At 39.0% G+C, this 17,386-nt stretch overlaps 1 protein-coding gene across 2 annotated transcripts in view; it reads right to left on the reverse strand.

Annotated features, from left to right (window-relative positions):
* Window positions 1-1,197: 1,197 nt before the first annotated feature.
* LOC111195774 (cytosolic carboxypeptidase 4) overlaps window positions 1,198-17,386 on the reverse strand; it is a 367,388-nt gene continuing 351,199 nt past the window's right edge. For both annotated transcript variants that reach the window (XM_049483983.1, XM_049483982.1), the window contains one exon: window positions 1,198-2,197. In XM_049483983.1, coding sequence (XP_049339940.1) covers window positions 1,897-2,197 — 301 coding nt within the window. In that variant the 3' untranslated portion in view covers window positions 1,198-1,896. The remainder of the gene's footprint in view (window positions 2,198-17,386) is intronic.

Consider the following 17,386-nt stretch of genomic DNA (forward strand, 5'->3'; position numbering starts at 1 on the left):
CTGTCCTGCAGTTACAGTGTCCGCTCACAACTTCTCCCTCCTTCTTAGCTATAAATCATGCAGAGTACGTGTTGGATAGTGTTTGACTTGCTCCAACCTCAAAATACACTATAGTGATGCCTTCTCTACTACAGGAACAGATATTCCCAACTTTTCCACTGAGAAAGTGATTATACGCGCTCAAACGGCGGTGCGCTTTCACTGCCTCCGTTTCAACAAGTATGGAGTGAATTTTGTGCCAAAAGTTTTACGTAAAAAAATAAAATCCACAATCAAAATTTTAAGAATCAAAAGTAAAACATGTATGTTGCAAATTCAAAAGAGAAAAAATATATATCAAATATATATATTTAAATATACTTGGTTATTTTATTATTCTTTGCACTTATTTGAAAATTATTTTAGTTTGAATTTTGCCAGTCTTTGCTTTCATTTTTGGATTTTTTTGGATTTTCTGTGGATTTTTGTGCATTTTGCTGCTAAAGACTTTTGCTTCTGGAATCTCTCCTTTGCTTCTGCTTCATTTTTTTGGTTCTGATTTTTGGCACACTTTTCACGGGTGGGCGGGGCTTAGAAGAAGGCGTTCCCCTTTAATCTCTATTGGTCACCTACCCTCAGAGCCATAGAGAGACTAACATGAGCATCTTAATAGAGTTAAACACTTACTTAAAAAAGAAATATAACATTAAACATAACGTCTGTATGAAATTTAATTGGAAAAGTACCTGCTGGTGCTGCTGTGAGCTGAACCCCGTTCGCTCCGCCATGTTTGGAAGAGCGCTTGAAGCTGGCGGGGTGGGCGTGGTCTGTCTCAGACGAGGGTTCAGGGTAGGTGACCAATAGAGATTAAAGGGGAACGCCTTCTTCTAAGCCCCGCCCACCCGTGAAAAGTGTGCCAAAAATCAGAACCAAAAAAATGAAGCAGAAGCAAAGGAGAGATTCCAGAAGCAAAAGTCTTTAGCAGCAAAATGCACAAAAATCCACAGAAAATCCAAAAAAATCCAAAAATGAAAGCAAAGACTGGCAAAATTCAAACTAAAATAATTTTCAAATAAGTGCAAAGAATAATAAAATAACCAAGTATATTTAAATATATATATTTGATATATATTTTTTCTCTTTTGAATTTGCAACATACATGTTTTACTTTTGATTCTTAAAATTTTGATTGTGGATTTTATTTTTTTACGTAAAACTTTTGGCACAAAATTCACTCCATAAACAAGGTAGTGATCACATCTGGGTAGGTCACCTCGGGCAAGCGTTTTAAATCAGAGGAAAAACGTCCCTCTTAAATCCTTATCAAACGGATCAGGAAAAGAGGTTTGATCCCTTTTTACTAATTTCTGAACATATGTTTGCTCTGTTTTCGGGAGACATGCGAAATATGCGCTCTCATTTTGACAGCTGTATACTTGAAAATAGCGCCACCGGAAACGTCAAAGGAACAGACATGCGCAGTAGCCTTGTTATTGTTTTCCTCATTAAAACTGTCTATATAATTGCGATATCGATGCTAAAATGATATTTATAGCAACCTTAGATTCCATCCAATTCTTTTGGGATGAGTTGGGCAGTTGACAGGGTTAAGGTGGGCTGGTGTTTATCCAAAATCCCAAACTCACTAATGCACTAGCCACTGAAGGCAAACAAATTCTTACAGCAAAGCTCTAAAATCTAGTAGAAACCCTTTCCTAGAAAGTAGAGACAGTTACTCAAAAAAATCTAAATTAACTCTTTTTGAATACTTTATGCAAAAACTGTATGTCCCCAAACTTGTGACCTACTGGGTAAGGTCTACTCTAACACAAACATCTTCACTGACACTGAAGATAGCAGTCACACACACACACACACAGACACACACACACAGACACACACACACACGCTGTCACTCTAACTCAGGTAAGTGTTGCTGATGTTGATGCCGTTGCATGCGCTGCTCTTCATACTGAGAGTCTCTAGGGAATCCTGCCGGCACATGTGGGACAACACACTGGATTTCCTCTGGCTGCGTCTCCTGCCATTTCTCAGCTCCTCCTTAACCTCCTCCTCCTCTTCCTCCTCCTCCCCCTCCTCCTCAGTGCTTGACGTGTTTCCATTAACCTCAGCGTCCAGCTCCTCAGCTCTCTGTGGCTCGCTGTAGCACGAATACTCGATGCTCTCCGCACACGGAGGCTCATCATCCTCAAAACAACTGCAGAGAGAGAAGAGATAATAAGAGAAGAAAGATAGATAGATCTAATATAAATCAGTTAAACAGTTATTATACAGTACCAGTCAAAAGGTCGACACACTTTCTCCTTTCGTCAATGTTTTTTGAAGGAAACCAAAATACTCTGTGAAGCGTTTACAGGGTTCTTGCACCATTTTAAACGTCAAATTTGATGCTTTTTAGGACATTTTTAATAATTTAAGACCTAAAAATGTACAGTACTGGCCAAAAATTTGGATACACCTTCTAATTCAATGCGTTTTCTTTATTTTCATGACTATTTACATTGTAGATTCTCAATGAAGCATCAAAACTATGAATGAACACATGTGGAGTTTTATGTACTTAACAAAAAAAAAATGGGCTGGCCTCCACAGTCACCGGACCTGAACCCAATCCAGATGGTTTGGGGTGAGCTGGACCACAGAGTGAAGAAGGCAAAGGGGCAACAAGTGCTAATAAACACCTCTGGGAACTCCTTCCTTCAAGACTGTTGGAAAACCATTTCAGGTGGCCACCTCTTGAAGCTCATTGAGAGAATGATGCCAAGAGTGTGCAAAGCAGTAATCAGAGCAAAGAGTGGTTATTTTAAAGAAACTAGAATATAATTTTTTTTTTAGTTATTTCACCTTTTTTGTTAAGTACATAAAACTCAACATGTGTTCATTCATAGCTTTGATGCCTTCAGTGAGAATCTACAATGTAAAAAGTCATGAAAATAAAGAAAACGCATTGAAAAAGCGATGGTGTGTCCAAACTTTTGGCCTGTACTGTAGTCATAATTTATTTAATAGAAATAATTAATTAGTTCTCTCCCTGGTAACGTAGCTAATAAGCCGCTAAAGTTAGTACGTTAGCTAACTCGCTGCTAACGTTAGTATGTTAGCTAGCTTGCCGCTAAGGTTAATATGTTAGCCAGCTTGCTGCTAACATTAGTATGTTAGCTAGTTGCTGCTAACCCTAGTTCTCACCACTAATGTTAGCTAGCTCTTTACTAACCTTAGTTCTCTCTCACTTGCCGATAACATTAGTATGTTAGCTAGCTCACGAATAATGTTAGTTAGCTTGCTGCTAACCTTAGCTCTCTCTCCCCGGTAAGGTTAGCTAACTCGCCGCTAATGTGCTTTCCCACCACCGTCTGAAAATGTAATGCCTACAGCAAATGTACAGTTAATTTAAGACAATTTAAGGGCTCTCGTGATGAGAGGCTGTTACATCATACGTTTTTTGATGGTCTTTGAGACTGCACTTGAGGATTCTTTGGTTAGAACATTACTTAAATAGAGCTATTCACTGTATACCAACTCTACCTCTTCACAACTTTACAACTGATGCTCTCAAACACATTATGAGAAAAGAAATTCAAGTAATTAACTCTTGATAAGTTCAGCACAGCTGTTAACTGAAAGCCTGAATTCCAGGTGACTCTACCTCATAAAGCTGACTGAGAAAAACAAGCCAAGATGTGCAAAACTGTCATCTATGCAAGAGGTGCTACTTGGAAGAACCTAAAATATAAAACATATTTTGTTTTATATTTGTTTAACACTTTTTTGTTTACTGAATAATTCCATGTTTTTCTTCATAGTTTGGGTTCATTTAGTATTAATCCACAATGAAATCCATTTTAAAATAATGAAAAACCACTGAACAGTGTGTCCAAACTTTTGACCAATTATTTTCACCAATATCCAGTGTTTCATATGTTGGTATATGGAGCAGCCCTGTGGGGGACATCATTATGGGAGAAACTCACTACTAAAGTGTATGAGGAAGAAAAAAGTCTCAAAATGAGAAACTTTAGAAGAATGAGGATGAACCAAAGAGAGGGTTCAAGACTCAAAAGAAGGAACCATCTTAGCGTGCAAAGGAGCACCGATAAGATGACCCAAAATTCTAAATGAGATACTATCTAAAACATGGGAAACCACTGAGAGGATCCATGACTCAACATTTTTAACTACCTAAAGGCATGAGGGGGAACCAAGGACAGGGTCCAAGGAACTCCCCAAGAGCACAAATTAAAGCCAATAAGAGCATGAGAAAGAACCAATGAGACGGATCAAACTTCAAAAGAAGGAACTCCCTCAGAGTATAAGGAGGTACCACTGGGTCTGAATGAGGCTCTCTCTAACGCTTCATACTGGAAATCGACATTCCTTTCCTATGGTTGGGTGCGATTTGTAGTCACGATTTGGCAACAAGCAACGAATCAAATGAAAGTTTTCTCTACTTTATGTAAATTAACTTTCCAGTGAATTTGATCCAACATTCTGCACTGATTGTACAATCAAATTCTTCTGACCAATCCTAGACATGGAGATCATATGTCCTCAGCTTTTGATTCATTGAGTACTTCAATAAATTCCATAGCAGTGCAGATCTGAATATGACAGAGAGCCCGATTTAATAATATTTAATATTTTATAAGACGCATATTTGCTTAAAAACAATCTCAATTTGGAGAAAAAAATAACCCTTGTGTGGTGTTCGGGTCTGTGGGACCCGTTTTCATTTTTCATCAAATGATACTAAAAAAATATTTTTTCTAACTCAAACTCATTGGCATTGGCTCATTTTTTGTGAAAAACATATATCAAAACACATTTTCGATAAACACACACTGTACAACTCCACCCCCGCCACCCCCCCCCCCAACCATTTATATTACATACATTATGTTTGGCCAGGGGCTAATAAACATTGCTTCATTTGTAAATTTGAAACTAAACAAATGTTCTACTCATATCTTGAGTTTAATCATTTTCTTTTACATTTTATTAAAAAACTAATAAAAAAAGAGTAGCACTTTTTGAAAGAAATGTAACATAAGAAAGGTAAAGGGCAAATATTAACCATGTAAGCTGTTTATATTGCTTGCAATTTAGGTGAAGCAAGCATGTGTAAAGCATTTTAATGTAAAATTGCTTAATTTTGCTGAATTAAATACAAGTAACAAAGTAAACGAGTAACAAAAATATGAACACCACACAAGGGTTAACTTTGGAAGAAAAAAGCTGATGGCTCCATAGGTAGCTTGCTTGATTAGCCATCGTGCTAACTGGCCACACCCTCACATGATAGTTCAAGCAGCCACAAACACACCCACAAGAGACACAATTGGGCAACGTGAATGACTTCTCACCTGCCAGTGTGAACAAAGGATTTGAGCACAAGAAAGAACTTGTGCCTCCAAATGTTGTACTCCTTTACAGCATGAGCAAAAAACACTGAAATTAACACAGGGAGCACAAGTTCCTTTGGTCTGTACCTGATAAATAAATATCTGATCAAATAAAGAACTGATAGATCTGATTTAAAAAAAAAAAAAAGCTAAAACAATCAACTCTGACACTGGCTGTGTTTTTGAAAACACTATGGTGTGTTAGATCTGCTGGGAATAAATAAAGCTTGCTATAAAGCTTGCTACTGACCAGTTGTTCTGAAGTACCAAAAGAAACAGGGTCATCTAAACACCTTGGGACACATAAATGTCAATGGCAGGCTTTAGTTCTAGTTCCAGAAGTTTTACAACAGCTATAACTTTCTAATTTCTTCAGCCGTTTCTATTCTATCCAATAAAACTGGAGACAAAGCCGTACTTATAAAGAAATCCAACAGCTGAAACACAAAAGGCATTTCCACACAATTAATGGTAATTTCACAGTTTGTGAGCATGAAGAAGAATCAATATGATGAACCAAAGAAGAAGAATTAAATGTGTTACTCCTCTAAAAGCACAAGGAAGAACCACTGTTATAATCAAGACAGAAAAAAAACACACACAATGAGGATTAAATATTCAAAAGCATTACTAAAGAAGCATGAAGAAGAACCACTGTTAGGAACCAACACTCAAAATAAATAAAAAAACTCCCAAAGAGCAAGACCAAGAATAGAAAGTGTAACCTTCATATTCATAGTAACCTCAGACAGGAACCAAGCATAAAATGTGTAACATCTCTAAGATCATGAGGAATAACCACTAAGAAGAACCACAACCTGAATGTGGATCTTTTCTTAAAGCATCACAAATAACCAGTAAAATGAACCAATAATCCAATGTGTAACCTTGTTTTATGAGGAATAACCATTGAAATGAGACAATAGTTAAATTTAGATCCTCTCTTAGAGCATAAGGAATAACCACTGAGAGGAACCAAAAATGAGAGGTAGAACCATTTTGAGACCCTCGCAAATAACCAATAAGAGAAACCAAGAATAAAAGAGCTAAATTTTTTAGAGCATGGAGAAGAACCACTGAGAAGAACCAAGACTCAAAATGCGTAAGAACCAATAATCAAAGATAAACCACTACAATAGAGCTTTTCAACCGACGTAGAATTGGCATGTAGAATTGGAACCAAAATGTGCCGATTCTACGTTGGTTAAAAAAAGCGCTATCGGAGAGGTTTATCTTTGATTCTTGGTTCTTATGTATTTTGAGTCTTGGTTCTTCTCAATGCTTCTTCTTTATGTTTTTGGGGAGATTCCATATTTGAGTCTTGGTTCTTCTCTAATTTTAAACTGTTCACCGTGTTTCCACCAACAAAAGTAGGTTCTGGAACCAGGAAAGTTCATTTGCAGTGGGAACCAAAGATTACTAGGTTCTTTAGCGCAAACCATGACGACATCTGTGGATGAGTTCACCACTTTTGATGGCGTATGATGTGTCTTTTTTATGGTTCCACTAAAACTGGTGGAAATGCAGGCTGGTTTACTAAAAAAGATCCACGGTTCTTCTAACCCGACCGGAGTTCTTTTGGTGGAAAAGCGCCTTGAGAGTAACTGACACTCATAAGTGAAACCTCCCGAGCTACTGAGAGGAACATGATTTCTCATCAAACTCATAGAGCTGTCAACAAACTTGGCCCTTCCGACCTTCAGCAGCACAGGCCTGTTTTGATGGAAAGAAAACATTAAGCTCGTTCACACTAATCAGATAAAACCATAAGCATCCACTGAGACTGAGCGAGTGACATGCACACTGATTCACTGTCCTCCGCTCTGGATGGAAATGAAAGGGAAAACAGCATCTGGTGTGCCGTAAGCTGAAGAGAGAGATTGTATTTTTCCCGCTTGATTATTGAGGGGAGATGAGATGAGCTCTCGGTAGGAGTTAGAGGAGCGGGCGTCACACACCTTCACACACACCTCACGTCCTTCAGTTGCAAAATGAAGCAATTTGTTGTGCGGTTGTCAACACAGCAACAGGTGCAGGCCACCCTTCCATTTTCCACATATTAACAGGCAAACGCCGACTGCATAAGCAAGGACGTCCACGGACTTAACTCGTGTTCATAGCGGAAAGTCTGCACTAAAGTCTGATCCAAAGTTTATGTTTAATTCCGGTGTGAACATTTGATCTGGTTACTCCAGTGGTGTGCAGTGAGGCCCTTCTAACCCTTAAGAGAAGGGGTGACAATAAGTGCAGGCAAATAATTACATGATTTTTAATCAGGAAATATATATTATAGTTATTGAAAATGTATGGACTTATTTTATAAATGAACTAAAATAAAAAACAGAAACTAATTCAAAGCATTAGTCTGTGTTTTTCAGTTGCTACAGGACTCTTATCTGACTGACAACTGTTCTAACCAATCAAAGCTTCTGCTCACGTGTCTGCGTGGACCCTTGTCCTGATTTTGAGAAGGTTGTAGTAATGAGTCATAGGACAATCTAACCAATCAGATTCATGATTTTTACTCCGGGGGCGGGGCTATGGCTGTCTAAACCCTTCTCAGCGCTGTGCTGAAGGAGTATGTGCTGATTAGTCGTAAAACAATCCAGCGTGTATGCTGGGTTAGTTTAGTAGTTAGCTAACAATCACGGAATTGCAGCTGCAAATCAGACAGAAATTGTGTCACATCATATTAAAAAGCCCTTTTAAAGGCTGTTCTTCAATGTGAAACTAATACACAAAAAAAGGCTGCCTGACTGGTGAGTTTTTGTGTGTACTTAATGTTTTGGCTGCTCTGGCGTACTGTCGTCATAAAATCTTTTTTGTTTTACAACATTTTGTGGTTTGTAGCTGTATATGTGGGCTGTTTATGCATATTAATTTCATATAACTCAGTCAAGACAGAGAATATGTAGTTATTGTAATGTTTATCTATATGTCGCTTGATGGGCAGCCGGGGGGGGGGGGGGGGGGTGTTGCGTGCGGGTTTGGGGGGGGGGATGATTTGCAGAAGGGGTACCCACTATATTCACTGCACGCCACTGGGTTACTCAATGCAGTTTAGCAAGTGTATTAAAGACATGATGTACCTTCTTCTTGGCTCATCACCTACAAGAGTTTTACACTGATTGGTTTGCAAAAGGGCATGAGTCACTAGACTGCTGATAGTATGGCAGCACTATTATGGGATCTATTTTAGCGATATATAGGTGAGCCGTCAACCGTGCACCATGCAGTTTGGTTTAGTGCTGTTGTAACAATGAAAAAAGTACACCTTGTTTGACTTGCAACACTTAATTCTTAATTAATCATGGGTGTGTTTTGGGTGTAACGTGAAATAAACCAATGAGCGTTTCACTTGCCATTCCCTTTAAGAGCCAGGTGCCCTCTGACTTTGGCAGATTGCTATTTTAATGGAGCAGTGCTTCTGCTTTCTCGGCAGAGGAAACTGATCTGCTTGTTTACGCTGTGAAGGTGTGTAGGCAGGTATTTTTTGGGAACAGCAAGGTAATTTCGTTTGGATTCTGTTTATTGTTGATGTAAAAGTTGGGTGTGTGCGCCGCTGCATGTCCTTGTGTGTGTAATAAGTGGGGGTGTATGCGCATTGAGCAGCGGTGCACCTGCACTGCCAAGATAGCAATGAACATCAGACTGCTGACTGTAGTCGACGGGAAACTAAGATGCGCCATTGACTGAATACAACCTAGACAGACCTCAACACTCAGACATTCATTGATACATTGGCAGTGAATTGCCAGCAGCCTGGTGCTCAGGTCAGTTTCCTGTGCTGAGAAGAGTGGGACACATCCAGGTAGTAGCATTTAGCCAAGGTCGGTTTATTGCTTGTTATGCCCAAAACACACCCAGGATTAAGATAATAATTAATTAGGATAATAAATCCAATCTTTTGCATGTTTTGAGCTGCACAAGACATACGTTTCCCACCGTTACCATAACAAAGACACACTGACACGCCCTAAATCAAGCTGTGTGGCTTGCCTAAAGTTCGATAAAATAGGGTCCATAATCATCCCCATGTGCTCCACTCATTTTTACTTCTTGTCCAGTCTTTTTATTTCTTCCACTCTTTGATGATAAATGATGGCCTATCACAACCTCCTCTAGATGGTCCAAACTGACCTACAGTTCAGGTTGATCTGGACCAAGAACGATTGATTGGTCAGACCAAAATTTGGTCTTCTTGTCACAATCATGATTTAAGGCACCATTTACACTAGCTATTTTTTTTTTCTGAAACAAACAAGGTATATGCAAACACTAATATCTGCTTTTTCAAGTGTTATTTGAGCTTGTAAAGTGAAGCTACAATCATCAAAGTTAATTAGAGGTTTTTGAATCAATAAGTGATTGATGCAGATGCACATGAAGCATGGAAAGGCAGATAATTCTCTATTTTTTTAGCTTTGATGTTCAAAGATAATAGTTTGCCAGCATTATGACATTTGAAAAAAGAAAATTATTTATAGAACTAGTAGTTTTTGCGGTGCTCATATTATATCTGATAATTTAGACCATCCCCAAATGATTTAGGGTAAAGATTATTCATGGTAGATCCAGAGCCATCGCAACCATGACCAGAAGGAAGCTGATTATTGAATTAATTAAGTATCACTTCATAATAAGAGTGCCCTCATCAGGGTTTGTGAAAAAGTAAAATGTGCTCATAAATGGTTATTAATTTATTATTAAGATTCTCTTCTACTTTAGAGCTTTGATGTCTTCAATGATTCTTACTTATTCTCTATGTTTTAGTTCCTCTTTCTTTTAAACCCTATTCGGACTGGATTAGCTTCTCAGGGGGACGTCTGTGAAAAATATTTCACACTTCTACTCATGGATAAAACTCCTGCATCTGGACTGCAACTGAAAAATCCAGTGAGTTTTTTGGCTTTCTCAGTCACATGACATCGCGTTCAGTAGCTCCTCCATTTCCACTCGCTGTTGTGTTTACATGGATCTCCGTGGAAATGTGTGCTCAGAGTGTAATTACAGTGCGTGGCAGTGGACAAATAGCTATTTTATTCAACACGAGGTGATGAAACTCAGATATATTTGTCTGGACATGACTTAAAATACCGGAGGACCACGGAGTTCAGCAAAAAACAAACAAACAAAAAAAAAAAAAAACAGTAGCTAATTTAGCCTGTAATTTTCCCAGGGGACGTCTGAGGAAAACACACTCATGGTCGTTCCAGACGGGAATAAAAGAGAAAATTACCCCAGGACCCCCTGAGAAACTAATCCCATCCAGGTAGGGTTTTATAGAGGTTTTATACTTGAGTTTTGATGTTTGCCATGTTTGTTCCTATCCTAGTTATCTGAGTCTCTATTCATCCTAAGCCTGGTACAAACTACAGGAATTTTTAAAATTGTACGAGATTTGAACATCTGAGCACATCTCACACTTAACACCAGGTCTCCACAGATATAAGTAGCATCACTAAGCACACACTACAGGAGTTTGAAAACCATAGCCAATAATAAATCAGAGTACATTTCACTTTGAGGGTTAGCTCTGGAATATCAGAACGAGGCACTCATAAAAACGCCTCCCACACCAAGAACAAAACAAGACAACCATTTACACCATACTAGTGTTAGACACAGATGGAATTTGGCCTCCATCCTTGACCCATCTGTGCAGTGAAGACACACAGTACCAGTCAAGAGTTTGGACACACCTCCTCATTCATTCTTTTCTTAATAATGGCTTTATTTCTTTAATTATTTATTTTCTACATTGCAGGTCAATATTAAAACACAAAAACAATTAAGCGACATATATGGAATTATGTTGTAAACAAAAACATGGTTTGTCCTCCACATTAATCCCCTGATCTAAACCTGATGAACTGAGATGGTGATTTGAGGTGATTTAATTGGGATGAGCTGGAGCTTCACAGCATGAAGGAAAAGCAGCAGCTATTGTTCAGCACCTCCAGGAACTCCTTCCTTCAAGACGCTGAGAAAACTATTCCAGGTGACTCTCCCTCATGAAGACTCTGAGAAAATACTTATGCATGTGTTCCTGTATAGCTTTAATATCTTCAATACTGAATTAATAGTGCAAATAAATATACACCAAAAAAAACACCAAACTTTTGACTGGTAGTGTAACTGATATAGTGGTTTTTGCATTGCAGAGACACTCGCTCTATGAGTGTCTTATCTGTTTTTGGAGTTTGGGGCTCACAGCACAGGTTGTGTCTCGCATGTCCACTCGTTTAAAGTTTCACAAGTCATCTCACACTACAGGAGTCGCTCATGGTTTCAGTCATAAAACTCAAACATATTTTACAAAAATATCTGTAGGGTACTTATCACCTCAAAAGCTCAATCAGAAGGTTTAGGACCCTCTCGCCACTGTTGGCACACTACCAGATTTCTCTTTCAACAAGCATATTCGACTCACCTTCCAACCAAAACTGGTTTCTCATTGGAAAATATGTCAGAAGGCTCTGTGGGCGGAGTCTCTCTATACTTCATATTAAGTGAAGGTTAAAAAGTCATTGTATATCCACATAGGTCTAACATATTCAGGTGAATAGCCACACCAGCAATGGAAACAGTTAGCGAATTCCTAGTTAGAGTTAATTTAAAAGTAGATTTAATCCGTAGTGGAGAGTGAGCAACTCCAAGTCCGAGGCTGTTGGCATAAACTGGGTGGTGAGTGTCTGATCTGTTGTGAGGGACGGAAAAGCGTCACTTTCATAGATGTCCATCAGTCTGTCTGGACAGGAGACAGGATGACCTGAGCGTGGAACATCCATCGGTGTCAGGCTGGACAGTTGAGCACTCAGTAATTTGGAAGAAGGCAGAAAGATGGAGTTAGTGTGGTTTATTACTCAGACCACAGATCTGAATATAATAATACAAGGCACCTTAAGGGAGAGAGCCACGCCAGAGGGTAACATAGACACAGAGGCACCCAGAACTTTGAACAATACATTTCATACAAGTCTATCATATTTAAAACTACATTAAAGTCGTGTGTGGAGCGCAGAGTGGTCCAGCGGTCTAAAGCGCTGCCACTATGAGCGGGAGGTCGCAGGTTCAAACCCCCGCTCATGCAGCTTTGCCATCAAGCTGCAGGCGCTTAGAGGGAGCTAAATTGGCCCTGCTCCCTCCGGGTGGGTAGATGGCGCTCTTTCCCCACATCACTCCTAGGGTGATGTCTGCAGCACAGGGTCTGTGAGCTGATGTATCGGAACCGAGTTGCTGCACTTTCCTCCGAGCGTGTTGCAATGCTGCTCAGCAATGCTGCATCAGGTGGTGGCTGACTTCACATGTATTGGAGGAAGCATGTGTTAGTCTTCACCCTCCTGGTGTGTTGGGGCATTACTAGTGATAGGGGGAGTCCTAATGAGTGGGTTTGAGTAATTGGGAAAAATTTGAAATAAAATTATAAAAATAAAAAAATTGTGTGCAAGGTGTTACATTTCTTTGCTTAAATGGTTAGTCAGAAGGGTAAAAAAAAAAAAACATACTTTAAATAAATACATTTTTCTGGCCATTATTGTGTTATTGTTTCTCCACAACCGCTCTACTTCAGGGTGGGTTTGGGTTACTGGGGTATCTGTACATCAGTTTTCTGTGCGTTTTTTTTTTAGCTCGTTTTTTATTGTCCAGCTCTATCCCAATTCACTTGCCAAAACTAAGTACTGCTTGTTCTTCAGCCAGACGGATGACTGCTCTCTTTGGCATGTCGATCTCACCGCAGTGCCAAAGACAGAACAGCCATCAGCACCAATAAGCACCCCTCATATAACACGGCTCGTTCACCCTGAGGGATCTCGCTGAAACCTCTCACTGAGAGATTTCTGGGAGAAAAACTGAAAGATCAATGCCAGCGGAGGAGAGAAACGAGCAGCTTCTGATACTTTGTACCATTTTCTTGAGCTCAGCACCTGGAAACCTTGGTGACCTTTTACTTAATGAAAATGCTTTTTTAGAAGTTATTATTATTATTATTATTATTATTATTATTTATTTTTTTTTTTACTTTACAGTACACTGAAAAAAATAATGAGTAAAATGTATAAAAAAATTTCACAACTTTCTGCATTTGCTTTTTTTAAGTAAATTTAATTTCATATAAATTTAAGTAACTTCAACTCAGTTTCAAGACTTACTTGATGTTACTTAGAGTAAATAAGTGAACTGAACTTCAGTCAATCCTTTCTTTTAGTAAACTTTACTTAATTTCTGCATACAATATTACCTAATTACAATTACTTAATTTATACAATAATAATCAAATAATTTATGACACATAATATATTATAACTCCTGAAATTTTAATATTTTTAGTTAAAACACACATTTAAATATTTACATAATCTCAAAAATATATATTTTGTAAACATACCAAGTCTCACTGGCTCAACACATGAATGGCATGTAATACATTATTTTTATTATACTAAAATGAATGTATTACATGCCATCCATGTGTGTTTTAACTCAAAATATATTATGTATAATTAAATGTAACATTTAAGTCTTGAAACCGAGTTGAAGTTACTTAAATTTATCTGAAATTAAATTTACTTTAAAATAGCAAATGTCTGCATTTGCGAAACTTTTTTTAAAGTAAATTTTACTCATCATTTTTTTAGTGTAGATCTGTTATCTTTAAAAGTCTCAACAGTGTTTTGTTTATTATAAAACAGGGTGTGATCAATATATAAATAGTGCTGTTAATATCAGTATAAAGCTAAAAGTTAAAATTACAGTAATGTTGGTTCAGTAAAGGCTGTATTCCAGTATTTCTATCCTCTTTCTCTGTGGTAAACTAGGGCTCGATTCCCCAGATTGGGGACCAATGAGATTCTTTGTGCAAGACTTCTAACTTTACATTCTCCTACATGTGTAACGTACCATACCAGTCAAAAGTTTGGCCACACCTTTTTTTCTTCTGTTTTATTTCTATCTTTTTTTATTATTTAGATTTTCTACACTGTAGATTAATATTAAAAAGGCATGAAAACAATTATGGATTATGCTGGGAATCTAAATTCGATACCAAAAAGGCACCAACTGAAATGTCTTGGTACTACCAGTGTGCTGAAAGGTTTTATTGGAGGTTTTTTTTTTGCTGAACTACCTCAATTGTTGGCCTGGAAGAAGCTTACTTATTAACTTATTGACTGACATTCTTATTTAAACTGTGCATCTGCAAGGACTGGCTCTTGTTCGCCTCAAAGAAATATTATCTCTTACTGCATGACAGCTACAAATCCTGTCTAACATCACTACAGCTGTGTTAGCATTCCAGATAGTGGATTACTGGCCTTGCCCAACACTGATACTGCAGGGTTAGCATGCCTGCTACTGGTTTTATCCCACAGCCCTTCCTCACCAGTCTGTGGAAGCCAGCGTCCTCTTTTACGCTGTAGTGTGTTGGGGAGGCAGCATCAGCAAGAGGATGCTGGACAACTGGACAGGCTGGTGAGGAAAGCTGGTTCTGTGCTGGGATTAGAGCTGGAGTCCTTAACACCACTCGCGGAGAGGAAAGTCCTCAGCAAGCTGCTGAACATCATGGACAATGTTGACCACCCTCTGCACAGCACCATCACCAGGCAGAGGAGCTCATTCAGCGGCAGACTGCTGTCCCAGTCCTGCTCCACCGACAGACTCTGAAAGTCTTTTGTCCCTCAGGCCATAAGACTGTTCAACTCCTCTCAGCACAGCAAACTGAAGACTTTGTGACACTTTTTCATTCAATGCAATTCTGGCCACACATGGACACACCCTCATCTATGGACACACTCTCAGACTTGCTGATGCCTATAACACTATTTTTATAGTTCTACCCTATGTTGCACTAGTAGTTCATTCACTAGTTCATCCATCTACTGTTTACGTATCTTTTGCACTGCTAAATTAAATTATTATATATTTGTGTATTTGCACTTTCTGTATGGCTGACAATAGTTAGTTGATGCACATCAACTGGTGTTCACTATCTATCTATCTATCTATCTATCTATCTATCTATCTATCTATCTATCTATCTATCTATCTATCTATCTATCTATCTATCTATCTATCTATCTATCTATCTATCTATCTATCTATCTATCTATCTATCTATCTATCTATCTATCTATCTCCAACATTACCAGACTAAGTACCAGTCTCATCCCACATCACTACCATGGTGTTATCCAGGATCATTACCACAGTATAAGAAAACAAAAAAGAAAAAACAGAATCAGGACATAAATATACATGACTAAGCTGAAACTATATAAGTGACATTAAAAGTACTCATACATTTGTACATTTGCATGGTACTTTTACGTGTGATAAATGTATCAATTGATCTATCGGGTTCCTTGTTTTCCTGTCTGATTTAAGAATTTAAGAACTAGCAAACACAAAATAAATTCACTAGGTATTTTTGCCCACATTTTGCTGAGTCTCTTACCTAATACCTGAAAAACATTTCCTAATGAACGTCATACAAACACGATTTTCCTCAGGAAATCTTAATCAACAATCCTTTCAGGTTTCCTTCTGAGCAAGTCTTAATTAGCAGTACCCTCTTCGGTGGAGCAGAATGAAGGATGTTTTTAAGCAAATGTGTCGTTCAGGGACCCCCACAGAAGGCAAAACAGGATCCTCTTCATCATCTGAGACACAGCGAGAGGTGTTATTTAGCTGCCTGAGCTCCAAACATGTGCTCCTGTCCCTGACCACAGGGCTCAGATATGAGTTTTTTTTTTTTTTTTTTTCTCCACGAACAGAAAGGGCAAAATCTCCATAAGCTGCAGTGGAATTACTGTGCAGACTAATGCATCTGTAACAGCTGAAGGCATAGCGCACATTAGCACGTAATGGCCAATTCGAGAAACGAACAACCTTAATCTTGGCGGAGGTGTGAACGATAGCGCCTCCGCCGATAGCGCGAGGGGAGGACGGTAATTGGGCCGCGATGGTTTTGGTCTCGGGATATGAATTATTAAAAAAAACATCTCATTCCGTACACTTGTTCCATACCGTCTGCACCTTCTCCATCTTGCTTTTCAATTAGTTTAAGTGGTCACTGAGAGCGGGAGCGAGGAAGGCATTCATTTTGCGACGCCGGGATCTTTGCGGAGTCTATGAATCTTCCTTCCTTGACAGCGAGCGAGTCAGCTTTTCAGCACTCCGGCCCGAAAGCGGTCCGTACACATTACCGAGAGCCCGACGGGAGAGTGCAGAAAGAGCCAGAAACCATCCATAACAGCCTAAAGTTGAGCACATCTCACCGCAAGGAGGGCAGGAGTCTAAGGGAGGCTAATTTCGCTATCAGCCGCAATCGCCTGCCCTTTCGGTTACTCATAAATGGCTTGTAATTCACTGTAAGTGTGGCAGAGGGATCAATGGTCGTCTGGAGGATTACGGCTCGGTGGCTGTTGAGCGAACACAGATGGGGGGTATAGAATAGACGTGATTCAAAAAAAGAAGAAAAAAAAAAAGGAAAGGTTGAGGAGCTGGAGCTTGACGGCTGACGAGAGCAGCGAGAGGCTCATTAGCAACAGTTCCCAAACGCCATTAGATATCCCACCTGCCTTCCAAAGGACAGCCCACAGTATTGTGGAGGAGACAAATACAATCATAAAAACAGCTAAAGAAAAAGAGACACTTGGAGTTTAAGCAATTTAAGCAACATTTACGCAATTAAGAAATGTTCTGTGCCAAAAGTTTGGACACACCTTCTCACTTAATGTGTTTTCTTTATTTTCATGACTATTTACATTGTAGATTCTCACTGAAGGCATCAAATCTATGAATGAACACATGTGGAGTTTTATGTACTTAACAAAAAATGACCTGACCTCCACAGTCACCGGACCTGAACCCAATCCAGATGGTATAGGGTGAGCTGGACCACAGAATGAAGGCAAAGGGCTGTTGGAAAACCATTTCAGGTGACCACCTCTTGAAGCTCATTGAGAGAATGATGCCAAGAGTGTGCA

This window comes from Astyanax mexicanus, chromosome 10 (genome assembly GCF_023375975.1).
Source record: "Astyanax mexicanus isolate ESR-SI-001 chromosome 10, AstMex3_surface, whole genome shotgun sequence".
Lineage (NCBI taxonomy): Eukaryota > Metazoa > Chordata > Actinopteri > Characiformes > Acestrorhamphidae > Astyanax > Astyanax mexicanus.